The sequence below is a fragment of the Phaseolus vulgaris genome, chromosome 3 (genome assembly GCF_000499845.2).
Source record: "Phaseolus vulgaris cultivar G19833 chromosome 3, P. vulgaris v2.0, whole genome shotgun sequence".
NCBI classification, from domain to species: Eukaryota; Viridiplantae; Streptophyta; class Magnoliopsida; order Fabales; family Fabaceae; genus Phaseolus; species Phaseolus vulgaris.
In genome coordinates this window covers 50,213,861-50,236,155 of record NC_023757.2, presented here as the reverse complement: position 1 = coordinate 50,236,155, position 22,295 = coordinate 50,213,861, and the positions used below count along the sequence as shown (strand labels likewise).

General features: G+C 32.9%; 5 protein-coding genes across 5 annotated transcripts; 1 reads left to right on the top strand and 4 right to left on the bottom strand.

Annotated features, from left to right (window-relative positions):
* On the bottom strand, positions 1 to 1,172 carry LOC137808468 (glycine-rich protein 2). Its single transcript, XM_068609595.1, has one exon. The coding sequence runs from the start codon at positions 1,083 to 1,085 to the stop codon at positions 342 to 344; it is 744 nt and encodes a 247-aa protein (XP_068465696.1). The 5' UTR covers positions 1,086 to 1,172; the 3' UTR covers positions 1 to 341.
* A 4,621-nt stretch (positions 1,173 to 5,793) lies between these two features.
* LOC137808472 (ferredoxin--NADP reductase, leaf isozyme, chloroplastic-like) lies at positions 5,794 to 9,435 on the bottom strand. Its single transcript, XM_068609600.1, has 9 exons — positions 8,951 to 9,435; positions 8,539 to 8,773; positions 8,285 to 8,418; positions 7,803 to 7,881; positions 7,574 to 7,665; positions 7,395 to 7,472; positions 6,499 to 6,561; positions 6,175 to 6,409; positions 5,794 to 6,076 (listed from the first exon to the last, which is right to left on the bottom strand). Exons 1-9 carry the CDS (start codon positions 9,053 to 9,055, stop codon positions 6,009 to 6,011), a joined length of 1,089 nt encoding a protein of 362 aa, XP_068465701.1. The 5' UTR covers positions 9,056 to 9,435; the 3' UTR covers positions 5,794 to 6,008.
* A 4,323-nt stretch (positions 9,436 to 13,758) lies between these two features.
* On the bottom strand, positions 13,759 to 14,148 carry LOC137805701 (uncharacterized). Its single transcript, XM_068605637.1, has 2 exons — positions 13,990 to 14,148; positions 13,759 to 13,905 (listed from the first exon to the last, which is right to left on the bottom strand). Exons 1-2 carry the CDS (start codon positions 14,146 to 14,148, stop codon positions 13,759 to 13,761), a joined length of 306 nt encoding a protein of 101 aa, XP_068461738.1.
* A 148-nt stretch (positions 14,149 to 14,296) lies between these two features.
* LOC137805700 (uncharacterized) lies at positions 14,297 to 15,902 on the bottom strand. Its single transcript, XM_068605636.1, has 2 exons — positions 15,396 to 15,902; positions 14,297 to 14,638 (listed from the first exon to the last, which is right to left on the bottom strand). Exons 1-2 carry the CDS (start codon positions 15,900 to 15,902, stop codon positions 14,297 to 14,299), a joined length of 849 nt encoding a protein of 282 aa, XP_068461737.1.
* Positions 15,903 to 20,389: 4,487 nt separating this feature from the next.
* Positions 20,390 to 21,743, top strand: LOC137808467 (uncharacterized). Its single transcript, XM_068609594.1, has 2 exons — positions 20,390 to 21,253; positions 21,607 to 21,743. The coding sequence occupies exons 1-2, from the start codon at positions 20,428 to 20,430 to the stop codon at positions 21,639 to 21,641; spliced, it is 861 nt and encodes a 286-aa protein (XP_068465695.1). The 5' UTR covers positions 20,390 to 20,427; the 3' UTR covers positions 21,642 to 21,743.
* The last annotated feature ends 552 nt before the right edge of the window (positions 21,744 to 22,295 follow it).

The following is a 22,295-nucleotide window of genomic DNA, read 5'->3' as shown; positions in this document are numbered from 1 at the left end:
TCTTGAGAACTTCAGTCTAAATTTATGATCATTTGATTATGAACCTTTGAGACAAATAATCAAGATATAAAATCTCAAGTTCGGGAACAAAGGTAGACTATAAATCAGAAAAGGTCTAACATGCAGAGTAAAAACTAAAAAAAGGAGGCAAAATCGCCTGCGAAGCAGTACCATTGTCAAAAACCAAACCACATAATTTTTTTTTATATGTATAAACTTCCCCGAAATTAGAAGAATAATAATAAGAGAGGCTAATAAGTTACTAACTGTTAAAAGGTGCAAAAAAAGAGAATATGTACTATTCCACCTTTTTCTCCCTTCGCAAAACGTAACCCTTCACCTCACCCGGAAGCCTCCACACACTCCCTCGCAAAATGGCCAGGCTTCCCGCAATTAAAGCAGGTGCTCTTCCCAGCACCGCCGCCGCCGCCACCACTGTTACCACCGCCAAACCTTCCTCCTTCAATGCCGCAATCCCTAGCCAAATGACCAACCTCCCCACACCGAAAACAACCGCCACCACTACCACCACCACCAACACCGACGCTTTTCGCCGTGGCGCAATCCCTCGCCATGTGTCCAAATCCTCCACACCTAAAGCAAGAGCCGCTTCCGCCGCCTCCACCGCCGATGTTTCCTCCGCGCGCGCAATCCCTTGCGAGGTGACCGAACCCGCCGCAAACGAAACACCCACCACCACCTCCGCCGCCGGAATTGGTGCTCCGGTTGCAGTCCCTGGCGAGGTGACCGAAATCGCCACACTGGTAGCACGCGGCACCGCCAGCGCCCGCGCCATTCCTCCTGGGGCCGAAGCCATAGCCAGAACCGCGATTGCCAGCAGCGGCACGAGGCTGGAGAGGAGCGCCGTCGATGCCGGTGACGTCAATGGCCTTTGTTTTGTCGTTATCGCCGGTGGCGATAGCGAACTCTACGCGATCGCCTTCGAGGAGAGTGCGATAGCCGTCGGATCTGATGGAAGACTGGTGGACGAAGAGATCCTCACCGCCGTCGTCGGGCTTGATGAAGCCGAAGCCCTTGCCATTGTTGAACCACTGCACAACGCCCGTGAATCGCTCTTCCGCCATGGAATCGGTTCGATTTGAGAGCCAACAAACCCTAGAGAGAGCCTCAGCGGTGGAATGCCACAACACAGTACTTGCTAAACTCTCTCTCTATATATATATATATTCTCTGAACTGCAATTCCAAGGGACCAATAAATCAAATCCAACCCTACCTACGATTAATTAATTATTAATTATTGATTAATTCATTATTAATTATTAATTATTAATTATTGATTAATTAAAATAATTTGGGGTTTTTAAATCATCCTTGATTTCCAAAACAACCAACTTATGATGGAATATGTCTCAAATTGATTTAATTTATTATAAATAAATCTGAATTTCATTAGATTTTTTTACTGTTCAGAAATATTTAACGTGTGTATATATATATATAGAAGATCTAGAAAAAATCTATAAATAATATTTTATTCAAATAATCTGGTTGATAACTATATATAATAACGATTTCTGATTTTAGTATACTTATTTTATATTTATCTTTTATTTTTAATTATTTTAAAACAATAATATATATATATATATGTATAAATTATTTAGATATTAAAACTAACTACACATTAAATTATCTTTTATTTTTTATTTTTTTTAAATACAATAACTCAAAGTGACTTTTTTTATTAATTTTCTAATAAAATCACTAATTTTATTAAAAAAAAAAAATTAATTAATGTATGGATAAATAAGAAATAAAAATTTAATGTTTTATAGCTAATTTTAATTTTATTTTAAAAATATAACAATTCAATTGTCTTGGAAGAAGAGAAATTTTCATCAAACTAAGAAAAAGAATAAGCTGAATTGAGTTAGGTATGTAATATTTTTCTATCAAATTTAAACGGAATCAATCATAATGTGGTTTTTATGTAACTTCTAAATTTATTGTATACATATTTTAATTAAGTAATATATTTAAACAAAATAAACCAAAATTTACATTCAAAACTAAAGACAAAAATAGCATTTAATACATGTTTTTTTTTTCAATCTCTACTATTTTATAATAATAAATTAAAGTTAAAAATATATTAGATACGTCTATTCAAACATTTTTTGGAGAAAAACACATTCATTTTAGTTAGAAAAACTTACTGTAAAATTTTTGTTGATTGTTTAAACTTTTAAAAAATAATTTTAAACAAACCCAACTAATGTTAATTAAAGAATATTTATTGTATATTTTTACTTGTTTTTAAATTTAAAAAAATAAAAACAACTTATTTTTATAAAGTTATTTAAGAGCAATTTATGATTTTTCACATATATCAAAATTACCTCTCTTTTTAGTACTAGTGTTTCTTGTCTAAATATAACCTACCTCTTAACCTCTTATGAAAGGGTCTCTTGCAAGAATGTGCACTCTTTCACTTTTTGTATAATGATCTTTCACTTCGTGCTCAATTCAAGCACTAATCTTTTGTACTTTTTATCTAAGTTGATTTAGTTCTAGTTTTAGGTATTTTTCATTCATCTATGACCCTTTTAAAAGAAAATTTAATTTATTGTTGTAGTATAATTAGGGAGTTCTAAATTCTTTTAAAATCTTAATCCAATTTTTGTAAAAGTTGTTATAATTTAAGTTTGATTTTTTTATGTATTCAAATTAAATCATATTATTGATCAGAAGATCACATTTTTTTTTCAAGTTATCATTGTTTTAAATTTAAACAAATAAAGTAAAAATAAATTAAGTAAACATTCTAATCCTAAAGATCATGTTTGTTTTTATTATTGATAACAATAATAAGTTTTTATTAACTACCTATTAACAAAATATTTTCAATCTTTTATTAAGTTTGTTTGATATTAATTGGTTGAGATAATGAAAAAGAAATTATTGTATTTGATCATATGCAAATAATTTTAATTTTTTTTTTAATTTATTTTGTTTTGATGAGTAATGTAGAGTATTGTCGGTTGGAAGTTAGTGTTTTATAACGATTTTGTTTCAATTGACGTTTTAATGGATTAGGAAAGAAAAGAATATATAAACTACAATTGACCATTATATTAATAATACCGATATATATTTACTTTTATTTTATTATAAAAATATTCAAGTATTTTGAAGTAAAACATACCATACTTAAATTTAAATTATTATTTTGTTTCAATTCCATATTAAGATTTAAATTAATATCATACCAAACAAGCTGATAATCACTTTTAATTTAAAAAAAAAACGCTTTTATAACAGTAACCAAATATTAGTTTTAAGTTGTTTTTATAAAAATCTCTTAAAAATAAACCACTTTCTTAAAAAAAAATTAAAAAATAGATGTATGGACAATATAGTAATGCAATGATCCTTATATTTTACAAGAGTGTATGATATTTTTTATTTAAATATAAAATATAATGCATTGATAATTACAAAATTAAAATAACTACCAGTAGTAATTATTGATTAATACTCAAATATAACATTACAAATATTTATTTAACATGAAATTATTTTAGTTTAATTAATACTTTTAAATATATAGTTATATTAAATATATAAAGAGTTTGTCGACTAGACTAATTTGACCTCAATAATATAAAATTTTAACATGTTATTTTAAAAAAATAAGGGTAAAAAAATATTTACAAATTCTAGCGAATAATTTCATATCAAATAAATATATTTAAAATGTGAGTTAAGTAGATTTTCTATGTAAACTTTTTCTATATTATAAAATAAAACTTAAATAAGATTTTGGTCCTCAATATATTGAGGGTGTTTTTTTGAGTATCCAACAACCTTTTTTTTAATATTGAGTATTTAGTAAAATAATAAATTTGTTATAGGTTCTCATGGTTACCTTTTCCTACTAAATAGGTGATGTGGTAATAAGTTTCATAAGTTAAAAGTGTATGTGTTACTATAATATATTTTTGTTGCAAATATAAAATAATTTTGTTTTAATTGCATGTAAAACAAAATTCATTAAAGAGATTAAAATAGTTTAGGGTTTCATATATTGGTAGTTACTCTTGCAAATGATATCTTTTAGCCTTATCCACTAAAATTGTTAATACAACATCTACCTTTAATGTAACAAACTAATTATGTGTAAAGACTATTATTTAAGTGATATACTTGTGTTAACTCAACATCAAAATATGCTTTGATTTAATTTAGCATTAAATATTGAATTTGTGTGGCTAATTGCATGACATTATATCAATTATGATATCAATAGTGGAAAAAAAAATCCATGATTGGAATGTTTTGTCATAGGAATTTTGCAACATCACAAACAAGTGAAACATCTAGAAGAATCACCACATCAAACAATTTTATATTTATGTTATTTTGAATACTTTAAATAATGTTTTTATCAGTTGTATTTCTCTCCTATCAAGCCACATGTTAAACTCTAGAGACTTTTGTATGTTGTGCTTTTTCATGTAAGTTTGACATGAAATAAATATATTTTTAGTATTGAATTTTGGATATTTGTGGTGAAATAAATATGTGGATATGTGTTTTAAAGTTACTTGTTATGTTACATATTAATATATTAATTTGGGATTGATTGGTGGTTAGTTATATTTATAAAATATTTAAATTACTAAAAACTAAACTTTAATAACCTAAGTTTTTTAATGAGTATTTATTCACTTAGATATTTAGTTGAAATAAAAGAAAGTGAAAAATGAAATATGTAAATGTCTATATATTTAATTTAAAAGAAAAAAAGAGATAATTATTATTTTTATGGTAATGGAAAAGACTAAAATAAAAAAATTTTATAATAAATTTATTAAAAAATGAATAAATTTTATGATATTTTTAATTTTGTTATAAAAGAATCTTAAATGAATCTAAAAAGAAGTCTTAAACTATGGTATTAGTTTTTTTTTTCTATTGTTTTAATAAATCAGACAAAAATCGATTAAGTTGGTGAGACAATATATTATAGCATACTTATGTTGCCATGAGAACACAAGCTGAAATATAATGGTTTAGGGTTTATGCTTTACTTAATATAATTGTTTACTTAATAAAAATGAGTTAAACTTTATTTTAGAATTATAACCTCTCTAAATATTATTGGAATTTAAATTTTTTAAATTATTACTCTTAATTTGTGTATAATTAAATTCTTTTAAAAGTATTAAATTGAAAAGATATAAGTTCTATGTTATGGAGCACAAACTCGGATATAAACATTAATACGACACGGATACATAGATAAATATAATATTTACAAAGTAGGACACGGGGACACGAATTTATAAATTATATAATTATGAATTATATAAATTGACAATAAAGATTTATGTGCATAAATATGTATTAATTTTTTTTTTAGCAAAAATATGTTTGTTGTCGCTGGTTCAAAATAATTTGTTTCTTATTTTTATAATCATAATAAAAATTTATATAATAAATTTGAGTTTTTAGAAAATTAATGTATTTCTATTTTTTAAGATTGTGTTAGAACTGTGATAAAATTGTTATAAATCCAATAAATATTTTTTAAATTAGATACTTTACTGATACATGTCCTATGAGTAATGTCGGATACGTGTGTCTGACACGGACACGTCATTTAAGAGGTGTGTCCGAGCTTCATATATGTTATCCACTCGTTCTAATGAAGATCTAAACAAAAAAAACATATAAAAGTTTCGAATGCTGATTAAAGTTGATAGATGCCTAATGTAGTGTTTTTGGTATGTGTTTGATAGTGAGAGACCTAAGAAGTACTTGCAAATGACATAATAAAGTTGGATTCATCTATATTGGATCATCCCTCAAAAAGAGTACTTGTAAAACTGGCAATGAAATTGTTGATGAACAGTATAAAAATGGTCAAAGAAAAAATTACAGGGTGGTCACATATCTACACAACGCAGGAGGGGTGATAGACTTGAGACTTGTTGCAGCATGAAGCAGGAGTTCATATCTGTCTGTGCAAGTGAACACAAATTAATAGACTTCCACATTCCATTGCTCTGCTTTCTTCAATTTCTTCTTGTGTTCAATCCAATCAATGCCTATAATGCATAATCAAACACAAAACATAATCAATCAGGTTTCTCTCCAAATGATGTACCAACACAAAATGGTTTCCTTCCAAAGGAAAATGCCTTACCATCTCTTGCAGCCAATGATCCCATAATGTCATCAATTCCCTTTTCCATTCCTTTTAGTCCACACATATACACAAAAGTATTCTCCTTCTTCAGTAGTTCCCAGAGCTCTTCTGCATATTGAGCCATTCGAGTTTGGATGTACATCTTCTCTCCTTGCTCATTTGTTTGTTCTCTGCTCACAGCAAAGTCAAGCCTGAAGTTCTCAGGGTATTTCTCCTGCATCTTTTCAAATTCCTGCACCATACAAAACAAGTTTTATTGTATCAGTAAATTCAAATGTATATAAAAGAAACCATGAATGAGAAAACTGTCATTCTTCTCACCTCCTTATAAAGCAATGAGCTGCTTGTAGGGACACCCAAGAAGAGCCATGCCAAACCATTGAACTGCATATATGTCAAACATGGTTTATAATCAAATGTGTTCACTTATAAACACATACTACTAATAATGTTCAAAGTTTTGTAGCTTCATATGCAGCAGGCAAATCAGTTTGCCGATGCTGATTATAAAGCAATAACTAAAACTTATCTCACAACAAAGTAAAGATGGCAGCATGAATCACAAAAAGCTATTAGACTCAGTTAAAGTTAAATTCTCAGACGCTGATAATAACAATAGTCTTATCTTACTAAGTGAGGTTACCTATATGAATCTCACAAAGTCATTTGATTATGTTAAAAAAGAAATCCTGTGAGGTAAAAGAAATTTAGCACTACTTCATAAAAGAACAGCATTCCTATGTTATGTAGTTGCAACTTGCATTTGTCTTAAGTATCGCCACTGTCCAAAAGTCCGTTACAGGTTTGATACCAAATTAAGAAATGAATTTTAAATCTAACTCAACTTTATAAAACCGATACATAAGATGAAGTGTTTGCACTCACTTATAGTATCGCGTAGTTGCAGCCTGCAATTTAATAGGGTGCCTCATGGTGGTGAATTTTGAAGCTAAGGTTAATCAACTCTAATAATTTTGGTTCCTTGAGTATTAGCAATTATCATTTGTCTTAGGTATCACCACTGTCCAAAAGTCCTTTACGCACTCTACCGCCTAATGGGTTTCGGTTTCTGATACATGTGATAATAAATATTAACTTTAAATCTAATTTAATCTTATAAAATCAATTCAAAAAATGACGTATTTATATATTATTTATATACTATGAAGCATTCTTATTTCTAACTAAATAAGATACTAGATTTTGCTAACACTTGCCGTGTAATCTTCGTGCTTCTCGAAGAACATTTTCCATAAAAATGAGCGAAATGGGGCGATCCCAGTTCCAGTTGCCAACTGCAAAGAAAATATCATTGATGAATGGTGAAGATAAGAACAATCATGATGTATATGTACCATATTCCTTTTCTATTATAACAAAATGAATGACAGTTTACCATGACAACAGTGGCATTAGGATCTTTTGGCATAAGCATTTCTTTCCCAACAGGTCCAGTTATCGTTACTTCAGATCCTGGTTTCAGGTCACCTGAATAAAGAGGAACATAAATCATTCTTAGAAGAACGGAAGATACCATTAGTATAACAAAGTAGAGTAGCCAAAATGTGATATTCTAGCCTACATTGTGTAAAATACAAAAAAAAAAAAAAAAGACTCATCCTTACACAAGAAATTTGAGCAGACTCCCTTGACAATTTCTCCACTGTCATTTGTGTACACTAGTCGTTTCACGCACAGAGAAACCTGTGTGAAAGAAATCATATCAAGTTGTAATGAAAAAAATGTATAATAGATTTATGGTCAAGCTAAATGTTGAGTTTACAGTAAATGAAAGCCAGTTTAGTACTCAATTTTGGACTGATATCATTCATTTTTCTTATCAAACCTACATTTCTCTTCTCTCTCTTTCTCACTGGGTGCCAATTACCATTTGATAATTCTCCTTTTGGATAATTTTCTCTCACTATGTATTTATGGATAATTTGTTTTTGGACTCAAGTTTCAAACTAGTTCAGGTGTAAGCAAGTTCAGAACAGGACTCAAGTATGAAAGCAACAAAATTGATAAAATAAAAGCCTTATAAAGTTTAGAAAATGAAACCCAGAAACAATAATGTAAAATTGTTAAGATATGACATGATACTCACAGTCTTGGAATCACCAAAGTCACCAATGGCACTGCTGGCAATAGAGTACAATCTCAGTTTATGAGGTTTGCCATTCTTGTCAACACCCTCAGGAATTACTCCAATTGATTGTCCTTCTCTGTAAGGAACCTCTCCTAAAACAAAAACACTATAACATTAGCTCAAAAACACAATTTTCATCAGCAATCTACTCTATGGTCTATAAATAGAAAACGGAAAAGAGAAAATAGAGGGAAAACTAATGAGCTTCGCACCCTCGGTGCTGAAGACCATGTGCCAAGTTTCTCCTGGAGCATCATCCCCAGTGATCTTTGTGTTGAGAAGGCATCTACCAATGTATGGGGTCTTGGGTTTGAACTTGTTCACAATCACACCTTCATCCTGTTTCTTAGACTCTTTTTCAACCTTGGTTGGTGCTTCAGTGGTGACTTGAGCTCTGATGGAAACTACCCTTCCACTGCTAGAAACATCTCTGTATTGAAATGGAACCTGAGAGAGAAACCTTACTTAATAACCCAGATGATCTCCAATGCAATATCAATTCTCAATTAGATAAATTTTGCAATCACAATTCACCCAAGTAATCTACATGATAAAAGTTTACATTAAAAGTGATCATGGATTATCAAAATGAAATTTTTATTTGATGGAAGTAGCTAGACACACCTTCTTGAAAATGACTCTCTCTGGGGCAATGATGGAGGTCCTACATGGAAGAGAGGTAGACTTGGTGGATGGAAAAGAGACTGCAGCACTAACAGCAGCAGCCATTTGTGAAAGCAGCTAGTGAAATGTTGAATGAAATGATGAATATTGTGTAGTAGTAGTAGTGAGGGATGTGAGTATGAATGATTTTTGTTGTTTTGATTGCAGAGAAAAGAGAGGAGTATAAGATTTGAGTGGACGAGATTTGGAAGCAAATGCAGTGGCCGATATTATATTAGGATAAGTGTACGTGTTTGATGGTATCACCCACTTTCAACCATCACCTTACATGTATGTACTTCCTTTGCCTCCAACCAAATTAATGAAATGGCTCCAAATGGAATATAAAATGAAACCAGAAATAAATTTTACTGTTTAAATTATTTAAAATAATTCCAACTACATAAAACTATAAAACTTAAATCATGCTACCATTTATTCTCATCATTTAGAATATGCAGTTGAGATCTATTTGTATTACACTTGTAGAAGATGTATTGGTAAAATGTCAAATTCAAAAAATATTTGTTGAATTTCTAACAATTCTAGTATGGTTCCAACACAATTTTTAAAAGCAGAAATACATTAATTTTATAAAAACTCAAATTTATTGTATAAATTTTTATTATGATTATAAAAATAAAGAACAAATTCTTTTTAAACCAGTCATGAGAAACATCTTTTTGCTATAAAAAAAATGAAAAATACTTGTGCATATAAATCTTTATTATCAATTTTTATAATTATATATTATATAGATCCGTATTTCTGTATTCTATATTTTAGAGATTATACGTATCTTTATCTTCATGTCCGTATATATAAGTGTCTATGCTACATAGATTGAGATAATATTAATAGAAATTGTCCATTTTAAAATTTTTACCACATTTTTTTATTTTCATAAGATGTTCTAAAAAATTAAGGGAAAAATGTATTTAAATTGTTTTGATATCGATTACTAAAACGATGTAAAACTATTATGGAACCAATTTTTTTAATGCTTCATTTCTCACAATAATCCCCATTTGTCTTTTCTATTCATTTTACCATATTCAAAAATAAGTTCCTAAATTTAAGAACTACTTTTACGATATTTTGATGAAATAGAAGGGCAGGAGGAAAATATGATTAGAATCTTGAATTTGGTTTTGACCACAAAAAATATATCGAAAATCTAGATTGGTTTTGTTCATTAACCAAAAGGTGATATTTCTCCCCTGCAAAAAACCAACTTCACTGCACAATGTCTTTTATGTTTTGTTTGCATCTAAGACAGAGAATTGAAAAGAATTGTCCTACAACAAAAATAGAAAAAGATGGAAAGCGATTGAAACTGTAACTTAGATCCTTATTTCAAAATTAGGTGAATTAATAAAACAAAATATCTAAAATCATCTCAAACCATTACTTTACTCGTAATATAAAAAAAAAAAAAAGAGTCAAGTTGTCTAATTTAAAATTAAACTAGGCTATTTATAAAAAATGTATTTTTTTTAATTTCAATAAACACTTTTTTACATTTTATATTAAGCAATGTTATTGTAAACATAAACAAACTTTATATATACTAGACACAATGTAAATGTGTATCTGCTTTTTTTTATTTTTATCATTTATTATAGTTATGTTTAGTATCAAAATTAAATAAATATGTCAATTAAATCAAATAATAAGAGATAAAAAAATTATAATTTTTAAAAGAGATGAAGCTATAAAAAAACCACATAATAAACTGCTTTTCATTATTATAGGATGAAGAACGTTTCCACGTCCTAATAAACTGTTACACATAATAACTGCTTTTCATTGCCAGTATATTAGTTTTTTTTTTTAAAAACCGTTTTCAAAATTATTCAATAAATATTTAAAAAATAGGAAATGATTGAAATATCCAAAAAAAATTGTCCCTCCACCTCTCTTTCAATTCAAAACCTCTTCTTGTGTATTTTAAAAAAAATAGAAAATGATGCAATGTTCGGATAAATTCCCTATCTAGCAACATTTACACTTTTACTTCCCTAATCAGCACTCTTTTGTTTTTATTTCCCGCACTCTTTTGTTTTTATTTCCCGCACTTTTTTGTTTTTATTTTCCTATCTAGCACTCTTTTATTTTTTATTTCCCTATCTAGCACCATTTCAAAAATAAATTAAAAAATAATAAATTAAATTTTTTTGTTGATAATTTTAATTTTAAATGCATTAAAAAATAAATATTTTTAATGTTTAAAATAGTTAGAAATATAATTAATGAATAAAGAAATGTGTTTTTACAAAATAAAAATAAAAAATTAATAAATTTAAAATGTTTAGTTTAAAAATTATTTTTTTAAGAATGAATAAAATAAAAAATTAAGGTCGTGTGGAGTGGTTTCCTGATGTTATGGGAACGTGTTTCGACGTGGCTTTGACCTGTTCAACGTTGAATAGTAACTGCCTTTGCCACGTATTTATTATTCGACATTATTTATTCATGCCTTCGGTCGTCCGGGGTCTGACCGGTACAATAAGATATCACAAATTTTAACTTTCGAATTCTATAATATAAAAAATATCTAGATTACATATTCTTGAACTAAACAAAATATTCAATAAAAAAAGTCAAAGGATAGTTTGAATATTTTTTCAAAGTATAGGATGGAGAAAGAAACGCGTGATGGTGCAAGAAGAATTTTCCAAAATTCTGACCAATTGTAGGCCCAGATCAACATGGCAAGCAATTGAGTAAGGGCACATTCTCCCTGCACCTGATCAATTCAAACGGGCACCTGATCATTGACGTGAAAAGACAAAAATGCCCTTAATGAATATTAAATTAGGTTAAGTGAAGAATGTGAATGAAAAACCTGCACCCAACCCGCAACCGCAACTCATCTGCACCAGCTTCCTCTTGGTTTTCGCAGGGAAGCACAACAAGCCTTTGGTTCCGTTTGATTTCGACGGCAAACCATCAGCTGCGACGGCGTGAAGGAACCCTTGAACGGAGAGGAAGCCCGGAGAGAATGTATTTGTGTTAGGTAGTTAGCGCAACAATTTGTTCTTTTATACTATTTGTGTTCCATTGTAATTTTGGATTGAATGTTATTTTTATGAAAAGTAAGATGGTAAGGACTAGAGGTGGAGGAAGTTCTAATTTGGACCGTGTGCGACCAACTGCATTAGTGAGAAGAAGACGGGGTGGTCCTAGTACTTCGGTTTCAAATGAACACTTTGAAGATTATATTGAAGGAGAAGAACTTGAAATTGATGAAGAAGGCTATCCAGGAGGGCCAGTGGATAAGTCGTTACTAATTAATTATGAACATCATGTATCCAGACAGTTATGGGATGGTTTGGTAAGTAATGAAAATTAATTTCTTGTATTTGGTATGTATGTATTTATTGATGATATATGTTGATTATTGTAGGATCGTGGTGAGCTGAAGGTCGTTTCACATGGGAGGAAGATAAATATGTTAGGAGCACCTCATGAGCGCATAGAGGTTGTCGTAAAAATGTGTGGCTTAGGGGGTCTGCTTCAGGCTAGTTATGAGGTTTTAGACCGATGATTGTTGTGTGGTTTTGTAGAGAGGTGGCATGCAGAGACTAACAACTTTCATTTACCGGTTGGGGAGATGACCATCACTCTTGATGATGTGTCAAATTTGTTCCATTTACCTATTGTCGGACAATTTTACAGACAGGAAACCTTAGATGTAGATTCGACCATTGATTTATTGGTACAAGCTCTCCGTGTTGACCGTGGAAATGCATATGAAGAAACAAGATACTGTAGGGGAGCTCATGTGCGCCTGAGTTGGTCAAGAGTTGGTTAGATCTGTATCACATCCATATGTGATTCATGCGGAGGATGATGAACGCCCTCTACAGGTACCCTCAGATGCACGTGGCCACGGAGCACATCCCTGAGGAATCACATCCTGCTATGGTATGCTTGTAACTTTATTAACGTATTAATTTGTGTTATCTTTTTCTAATACTATGACATTCATGCTTGTAGGGTATTTGTCGTAGAATTACACAGACATTGCAACCATTACTTAATTATAGTGATGTTGTGGAGGGCAACCCTGTTTGGGAAGACATACAAGCAGCCATTATGTTGGCACGAGGAGCGACTGATGATAGGACTGTATATGTTAGGAGACATTCACGTAGGAATGATTGAGCATGTATTAGGGATAATGTATTAGGATTCCTTTTTATGTATTTGAACCTTATCTATATTATTGATTGAGCATGTATTAGGGATAATGACGACGTATTTAAACTTTATCTATAATATTATTGAATGTGGATTTTAGTATTGTCAAGGATTTTAGTATTGTCAAGTTCTGAGCATTTAAAAAAATCATGTACTGGTTTTAACTATTAACACTTATATGTTTCGAATATTGATATCCATAGGCACCTGATTGACTTCCGAATTTCTCCATCCATAGACATGTTAATGACTTACGGATTTTTTTATCCATAAGCATCAATATTGGGTTACGGATTTTTTTATCCATAGACACAAATACTAGGTTACGGATAAATCCATCCATAGGCACAAATATTGGTTTACGAATATATTCATCCATAGGCACAAATATGAGTTCTGGATAATTTCATCTGTAGGCACCATTGTGTAGTCAATACATCACAGATATTAATGCATAAATGCATCACAAATGTAGTCAATACATACTTATATATTACAAATGTTTAAGATTACAAATTCATCCCAAAACAACAACATTACTTATCTATTACTAATGTTTAAGATTAGAAATATCGTCTAATGGACATTATTTGTGTGTAAACTTGCATCTGGCTAGTGTAGTATGTTGACCAAGATTGGGCTGTAGGATAACAATGTGATGCCCACAATATATCTGTAGGTGGAATAGGACAACCAACTTTCAACTTCACCTATAAAAGTAATAAATATAAGTTACATAATATAAGTTTTAAGTTAGCACTATTAGTCACTTTACATGGACGTTTTGGGTATACCTGGACAAAATGATTTCCATGGACGTGCCCAATTGCAATGATTTGGTGTTGAGTGAAGTTACTTGGTGGTTGGGTTCTTAACGGAAAAATAGTCAATGATTGTATCATGGACAATGAAACCAAAATAGCATTGTATCGATTAGCAATAACGTATCCCATATCTGGAATTGTCATCCACTTATCTGTTCATGCCTGCAAGTTCAATTGAGGAACAAAGTTAAATGGTGAAATGCAAAGTAGAAATGAAAGGGTCTTAGTCATTCGTACCATAGACATGTGGTCAACTAGAAGTGACTTCTTCAAGTATTCATAGTTCATCACCACCAAACAGTTCAACATATTTTTGTCTCCATTCACTTAGTTCTTTTAACAAATTCATTCGAACAACAGCCCATGACTCCTCTCCCATGCCCAATTCGGCAGCAACAACACGGTACCCACAATGGCCATCAGCCTTAACGTCCACAACAGCAAGAATGTATGGATGATACCCAACAGGGAACTGATCAAAGAAAGGAATGGATTTTGGTGGTAGAATTTGTGGTAAGTGTGATGGAAGAGGCCCAAGCACAAGCCCACATGCAAGCCCACCAAAGGGTGGATTTGGGTCAACCTTAGAGTTATGGCCAAGAGGATCCAAGAAGACGTTCTTTTACATGTTCAAATGCCATAAACTCTAGTGTAGAGTAGACTTTTAATTTTTGTAGTCAAGTAGCATAGGAATTTGCTTGTAAAAATTGTTTGGCTTGTAATTAGGATGTTTTAACTTTTAAACCAACCTAGGTTAGATTAGGATTCTAGAAACACCTAAAGCTAACCTAGGACGGTCATTTTGAGACCAAAATAAGCAACCTAAGAGTCACTTGAGTTAGGACCGGTCACACATTTAACATGTGACTATTTAGGATGTCATTTCCATTTCATTTGGTTTGTAATTCATGTCACATTTGGCTCTTCAAATGACCAGCCTCCAAGCCTATATAAGGAGGTGCTTGGGTCATGTTTTGTAAGACTATTTTGAGTAATGAAATGCTGCCAAAGTGTCATTCAAATTGCTCCCTTGCCAATTCTCTCTAGAATAGGCTTTTAGTCTTCCAACTCTCACCTTCAAATGGAGACGGCCGAACCACTCCAACTCTCATTACTCCTCATGCACCTTTAAGGCTCACACAACTCCTAGGAGTGCCTTATTCCACTTGCAACCATTGAAGCTTCCGCCAACTACATCAAAACTTGAAGATGAAGGCACATATTCCATCAAAGTGTCCTTCCATAGATTTTTTAGTCGAACAACTATCCTCTTGCGAGTGTAAGAAATCCACATTTTCAAAATAAGAAGGCATTCGCTTAGTTGATCTCATGAATTTCGTAGGACGAGCCATCTTTACAGCACCTTTTGTTTTCACCTTAGCATGTGGTGCGTTAATAGATGTCTTCTCTGAAAAGGCTATCTCTTGCAATTTAGTTTTGATGTTAACCTTACCTACAACATCTAACTCTTTGAACCGCTTCGCGATCACCTCAAACTCTTTGTCAATTGACAACTCAGATGAGCATTGTTCACTTGTAATATCTTCAAAGCTTAATCGAGTCCACATGACATGTATTGATTTAAGTGATATGCTACCCACACCAAATGAAGCCAATTGACACGCACACGGAAGACCATGAGTACATGTAAGAGTACATCCACACCGATTTTTATCAAACCCCACTAATTTGACCCTATCAAGCTCTTCAGAAATAAGGTTCAAAGCATATTTTGACACAAAACCTAACAATTTTTTGTAAGCAGTAACCTTAAATCGATGTCCCACCACATTAAGACTTTTTTGGAATGAAGCTTTGATTGCATTATGTTGTAAAATAATCATCTTATTGATCAAATCCCAACAGAAAAATAAATCCCCCATAGAATTTTGAAGAATTCTCTTTAGGCTTTAGTGTGCCTCCTCAACCCTATTACTTGTTGTGTTTCCTAAGTGCATTACCTTATCTGTCCGTGTCTTCACAAATTTTTCTTTGTGTGGACGTAACCATGTATCCATCACATAATCAACAAATATAGGTCATGGAGAACAAACAACTTGAAAAACGTTGACACGATCTTCAAAGGCCTCAACAATATCACAATCCACAACAGATCCCCAAGCTTGCATTACTTGATCCCAAGCCTCCCTTGGATGCACCAACATTTTACATTTTGCTTTCACATTTTTATCAATGTGAAATCGACATAGCAAATTATAAGCTTCAGGAAACACAATTCCCACTGCATTCATTAAGGCAATATCTCTATCACATACTACCACCCTAGGGTATGAATCAATTCTAAAAAACAATCCTTTAAGTCTATCAAAGGCCCACAAAAAATTGTTTTCCTTTTCTGCTACTAGTAAACAAAATGCAACGGAAAAAGTCAAACCAGTTGATGTAATCCCAACAACCTCAAGTAAAGGCATCCTATACTTGTTTGTTTTGTACGTACTATCCATCAATATGACAATATTAAATGAGTTCACTAACTTTACTGAATCTGGGTGTGTCCAAAATATATCCTGCACAACATTCGACACCTCTTCACACCTACACCAATGCACGTACATGTCTCGCTCCAGTAACAACATGAATTCAGAAATAATCATCTATTCCGGATATATATCCATAATTCAGAAATAAACTACGGATATGGATATCCATAATTCAAAATACAATTACGGATAATTATATCCGTAATGCAGTGATATGGTGCAGAAAATGTTACTCACTTACGAACGCTTACATCCGTAACGTTAAAAAACACTTCCGGATATCGGTATCCGTCACTAGCTGAGCTCGAACAAAATGCGATAAAGAAGCACCTTATCGGTTCTTACCTCACAACAATGCACCACCATCACTGTAAATCCACCTCTTACGCAACTCAAAGCACCACCAATGAAGAAAACCAACTCAAAGCTCTACCGTCACAGTTTTTCCAAAGAAACCTTCACAACTTTTCTAATTAAAGAAGACAAGGGCATAGTTGGGTTTTTAAAATTTCGTCAGGAAGCAAATGATCGGGTGCAAAAAGTAATTGCCTTGAGTAAGAATGATATAAACAAAAGGTTGCTTCTTGCTGCACCCCATAGGTTCTTGCTGCACCCACATCAATTTTGTAATTCCAAAAATATTTCTCCGGAATTAAAATAGTTAGTTCCGGATTATATAATCCGAATTATGTCATGCTGGGTGAATGAAGTGTCTGGGGGTACACTTGTGAGAAAAATGAGAACAAGCGGTAGGATGAAAAACCTAAGTGAAATTTTAGGATTTATTTAATTTTTTAACTGAAGGACAAAAATATAGTTACACAATTACTATGGTGCAGCAAGAACCTATGGAGTGCAGAAAGAAGCAGCCTAAACGGAAACGTTTCAGGCAAAGGCCGTGAAGCCTGAAAATTTGAACGAATGGTAGAACTGTCTTCGTAGTAGGATCCCATGACACAACCAAATCATCGATGTGGAACCTCTACACCTATTTTGTTCCCAAAATAGTAGAATTTTCAAAAGTTAGTTGGATCCTCTTCGATCTTCCATACTCCAAAATCCTCACCTTAATTCCCATTCCTTATTTGAAAAAAAAAGATAAAAACTACTTGTTTGTTATAGTTTTTATTTCATTTTTTTTTCTCGTAGGTGTCATGGTAATGTACGTTAGAGGAGTCATGCGGGATGTTGCAGAATCACCACGTTGGATTCAGATTTCAGGTGCGTGGAACACTTCTCATTTGGAAATAGGAATATATGATTTTGATTTCGGTTTTTGAATTTTTTGTCTCGTTCTTGTTTCTCCCGTGGTTTTGTGATCCTGTTTCTAATCAACATTGCGTGAACGCAAGGAAATGAATGCGATGCATGTAGGCAATCACTAGGAGGAATTAGGATCAGCAATGAGCAATGAGCGTGGTGTTTGATAATAGAAAGATTGGTATCACATTGATTTGATTTTGTTATAGTTAAACGTCCATTTCACCATTAAATTCTTGACTTACAGAGTAGAGAATTCTTGGAATGAATAAGTAATTATCGGAAAACAACCTTCTATCTGTTAGCAATAATCTTGGAACAGTTCTCAGAAAAGGTTAATTTTGAATCTTCTAGAAGAGTTATTAATATTCAACTGTAAAGATCATTCAAAAATCTAGTTATAGTGATAGGTTCAAAGCTTATCAACAATTTGTGCGAGTCCAAAGAAAACTTCTTTAGCCGGTGCTTCTCCCTGCAGAATTTCAAGTCGTTGATTTTCTTACCAAACCTGTATCCGGTGCTTCCTTTCATAGATTCAAAAATAAACTTATGATGGTTGTTAATCTTATCATAATAAGGGGATGTTAGGTAATATTGAGTGTCATGCATGGGTTGTTAGGTTCGAGAACAGTTAGGTTATGCCCCTCTATTTCTGTATATATTCTTTCTCCCTCTCTTTCTCTTCTCTGATATCCTCACAATGCACAAAGATCACCCAAAAAACTAATTACACAGATAGTTACAAATCAGATCCGACCCTGAAGAAACTTTTCGAACTTTAACAAATTTTCCTAATACTTCTAAAAGTATAGTTTGTATAGAATTTCATTCTCCAATTAGTCGTCTTTGTAAATTTAGTCTTTAAATAATTATATTTGTGATAATTTAGTTTAACTTTACTGGAAATATTTATTATTAGTTAACAAACAAATTCATAAATTGCATACTTCTACTCTAAATTGACACAAATGAATACTTCTGAAGACAAATTGCCTAATTACTGTTTAATTTTCTATCATATTATTGGTTGGTTGAAAGTGAAGAATACACCAGTGGCCAAACTGTGCGAGGTTTGGTAATAGGAGTATGAATTAGTTGTAACTATGCCTTCAGCATTCCTAAATGTTGGTTTTGAAAGAGTAGTGTAGGGTATAGATTGATGCACTTAGCCGAACTGATGGCCCTCCCCCATCACGAACTACCCAGTGCGATCGACGAGGGTTTTTTCTGTTGTCAGATTGGACAATAATTTCTATTATAAAGAATGAGAATAGAGGAGAAGAAAGAAAACTATAATAAAATGATAAACGATGTGACGAAGAAGATAGATAGAAAGTAAAAATATCATTATTGTCAGTATTACAGATGAAAAAAGAAATACAGAACTTTTCAATTTCTCATGGGATGCTGTTGTTAAGACACCAATTCTGGCTTGATGACTTTTTTCTGTATAATTAACGGGCTCTGATTTCACTTGTTTGATATTAAAGTGTATTGCTTCCCTTTGATATCTTAACAGATTTCCTTGTCATAAAATAAACCATGTCACTTTCTTAGCTGTTTTTCCGTATGCCTAAGTAGTGAGCTTCTTAATTGATAATATAGAATCTTTTCAAGATCATTATGGCCATTCCTTTTACTGTATTTTGCCCTGATTCCTCGTTGTTTGAGGTACTAGCAACACTTTTTCTAGATGATGGCCATTTATCCACCATGATGAAATGGCCTACATGTGATACTTGTATACAAATAATATAATATGGCCCGTTGAAACGAATATATGCGTGCCAAAAATTATCATATTCTACTATTGGCCCCCATGCCACTAAAATTCAGTGGCGAATATCATCCTGTCAGAGGGTTCATCTGCCCCCAATCATTATTATTTTCTTTAAAATTTCTCTGATTAAATTATACAGATTGCTTTGGCAATTGAAGGTTTGGGAAATTATCAACTTCGATTGGTTGCCCTGAAAGCTTTGGAATTAACTACTGTAAAAACTGTTTAGGAAGTTTTATATTTTATCCTTATTATATTTTTATTTTGTATCACAGCTGTATCTTACTATTAATATTAGGATTATGTATTTAGAAACAATCCCACAATCATAGGGATTTGTTTCTCTAGAATTAGTTGTCCATATTTCCTAAAATAACTAGCAAGCTCTCATGTATATATAGGTCTAATGACCTCATAATTTAAATAGAAGAAAATATTATTCCTTCTAAACTTGATATGGTATCAGAGCTCCTGATCTTTAGGAGTCTCTGACCGTGCCTGAAAACCCTAAGTTGCAGCCGTCATTGCTGCACAACATTGAGCCTTGCTGCAGCCTTCATTGCTGCACAACCTTGGCCTAATCGCAGCCTTCATTGCTGTGTAGCCTTCACCGCGGCTACTGTTCACCGCGGTTACTGTTCACCACGCACTGTTCATCACGGTTACTGTTCACCGCCGCTACTGTTCATCACTGTGATGGCTGAGATCACTGAGATCGTGAATCCTATTGGGGACAGATTCCAAACTGCTGGAGAATTGCAGAATGTTCATTCTGCTTATAGATTAAATGGAAAAAATTATCTCAAATGGTCTCAACTCATTAGAACCATCCTGAAAGGAAAAGGAAAGGTCAGTCACCTGACTGATATGGCCCCTGATGAACAGGATGCCAAGTTCAAATCATGGGATGAAGAAGACTCCATGATCATGGCATGGCTGTGGAATTCAATGGTCCCAGAAATCAGTGATACCTGCATGTTCCTTAAATCAGCAAAGGAAATTTGGGAGGCAGTAGAACAAACCTATTCTAAGGCCAAGGATGCTGCTCAAATATATGATGTAAAAGTGAAAACCGTGGCTGCTAAGCAGGGAAACAAATCTGTTACAGAATATGCCAATCAACTCAAGTCCCTATGGATGGAATTGGATCACTACCGAGTTATAAAAGCAAAATGTTCAGAAGACTCAGCAATCCTTAAGGAGTATATTGAACAAGATAGAGTCTATGATTTCTTGGTAGGCCTGAATCCTGAATATGATCAGGTTCGAATCCAAATCTTGGGAAAAGAGAAAGTCCCAGGGCTTAATGAAGTGGTAGCCATTATTCGAAGTGAAGAAAGCAGGAGAGGACTGATGTTGGAGACCCCAACTACTGAAAGCTCAGCAATGAAAGCTGAAGGAGGAACAGCCATGCTAACTAACCAGAAGAAAAGCAGGTTTTCCAATATAGAGAAAAAACAGGAGGAAGTCTGGTGTACCTACTGCAACAAGCCGCGCCACACAAGGGAAAAGTGCTGGAAATTACATGGAAAACCCCCAAGCAGAGAATGGGGCCAGAAAGGAGGCCCTCCAAAAAGGGAAGGACAAAGACAAGCACACATTGTTAATGGACAAGGAGAAGAATCTGTCCAGCTGAATCATGAAGAGATAGAAAGGGTAAGGTCCTTCCTTAGTAAATTGGAGAAGCCCTCAGGTATGTGCTCCTTAACATATTCTGGTAAGTTTCCATTTTCTTTTGGACTTACTGCTTCAGATACACCCTTTACTCATTTCTGGATACTAGATTCAGGTGCTACTGACCATATGACCCCTCTACCTAAATACTTCTCCACATATATCCCATGTCCTAGCAACAAGAAAATTTCCACAGCAGATGGAACATGTATAACTGCCGCAGGTCAAGGAGAAGTCCAAATAAGCCCATCTATAACATTAAAACATGTCCTTCATGTCCCTAAATTGTCCACCAATCTGATTTCTGTACAGAAACTCACAAAAGATCTCTCTTGTAACGTTGTTTTTCATAACAACTATTGTGTATTTCAGGACAAAAACTCAGGGAGGACGATTGGACATGCTAGAGAATGGAATGGCCTATACTACATGGAGGATCCTAATCTTGGTATCAATAGTCACTCTCTCATATCTGAATCCACCATGACCAGTAAAGAGAAAGCTCAACTATATCATTGTCGGCTAGGACACCCTTCATTTCAAGTTGTAAAAGTGCTCTTCCCTTCCTTGTTTCAGAATTTAAATGTGGAGAGTCTCCATTGTGAGGTGTGTGAGCTTGCGAAACACAAGCGTGTACCTTTTCCCATTAGTAATAAAATGAGTCCTTTCCCTTTTTTTCTTATCCATACTGATGTCTGGGGTCCTGCTAATATTCCTAATATCTCAGGTGCTAAGTGGTTTTTAACCTTCATAGATGATTGTACACGGGTGACTTGGGTTTTCCTATTGAAACATAAATCTGAGGTTAGCTCCATTTTTGTTCAGTTTGTGTCTATGATTAAAAATCAATTTGGAGTTAATATCAAGAGAATTAGGTCTGATAATGCTAAGGACTACTTTAACCTGGTGCTAAACTCTTTTTGCCAAAAGGAAGGGATAATTCATGAGTCTTCATGTGTTAACACACCCCAACAGAATGGGATTGCAGAAAGAAAAAAATGGGCACTTATTAGACCAAACTAGAGCTCTACTTTTTCAAAATCATGTCCCTAAGAAATTTT

Excerpts from the sequence above, each read along its gene's own strand:
- LOC137808468 (XM_068609595.1), bottom strand. The coding sequence starts at position 1,085 with ATGGCGGAAGAGCGATTCACGGGCGTTGTGCAGTGGTTCAACAATGGC.
- LOC137808472 (XM_068609600.1), bottom strand. The coding sequence starts at position 9,055 with ATGGCTGCTGCTGTTAGTGCTGCAGTCTCTTTTCCATCCACCAAGTCT. Across the intron at positions 8,774-8,950 it reads AGAGAGTCATTTTCAAGAAG|GTTCCATTTCAATACAGAGA; the intron begins GTGTGTCTAGCT and ends TTTCTCTCTCAG. Across the intron at positions 6,562-7,394 it reads AGAAGCACGAAGATTACACG|TTCAATGGTTTGGCATGGCT; the intron begins GCAAGTGTTAGC and ends ACATATATGCAG.
- LOC137805701 (XM_068605637.1), bottom strand. The coding sequence starts at position 14,148 with ATGGGATACGTTATTGCTAATCGATACAATGCTATTTTGGTTTCATTG. Across the intron at positions 13,906-13,989 it reads ATGGAAATCATTTTGTCCAG|GTGAAGTTGAAAGTTGGTTG; the intron begins GTATACCCAAAA and ends TTACTTTTATAG.
- LOC137805700 (XM_068605636.1), bottom strand. The coding sequence starts at position 15,902 with ATGGGGGATTTATTTTTCTGTTGGGATTTGATCAATAAGATGATTATT. Across the intron at positions 14,639-15,395 it reads TTAACGCACCACATGCTAAG|AACGTCTTCTTGGATCCTCT; the intron begins GTGAAAACAAAA and ends AACATGTAAAAG.
- LOC137808467 (XM_068609594.1), top strand. The coding sequence starts at position 20,428 with ATGGCCCCTGATGAACAGGATGCCAAGTTCAAATCATGGGATGAAGAA. Across the intron at positions 21,254-21,606 it reads TAAATTGGAGAAGCCCTCAG|GACAAAAACTCAGGGAGGAC; the intron begins GTATGTGCTCCT and ends TGTGTATTTCAG.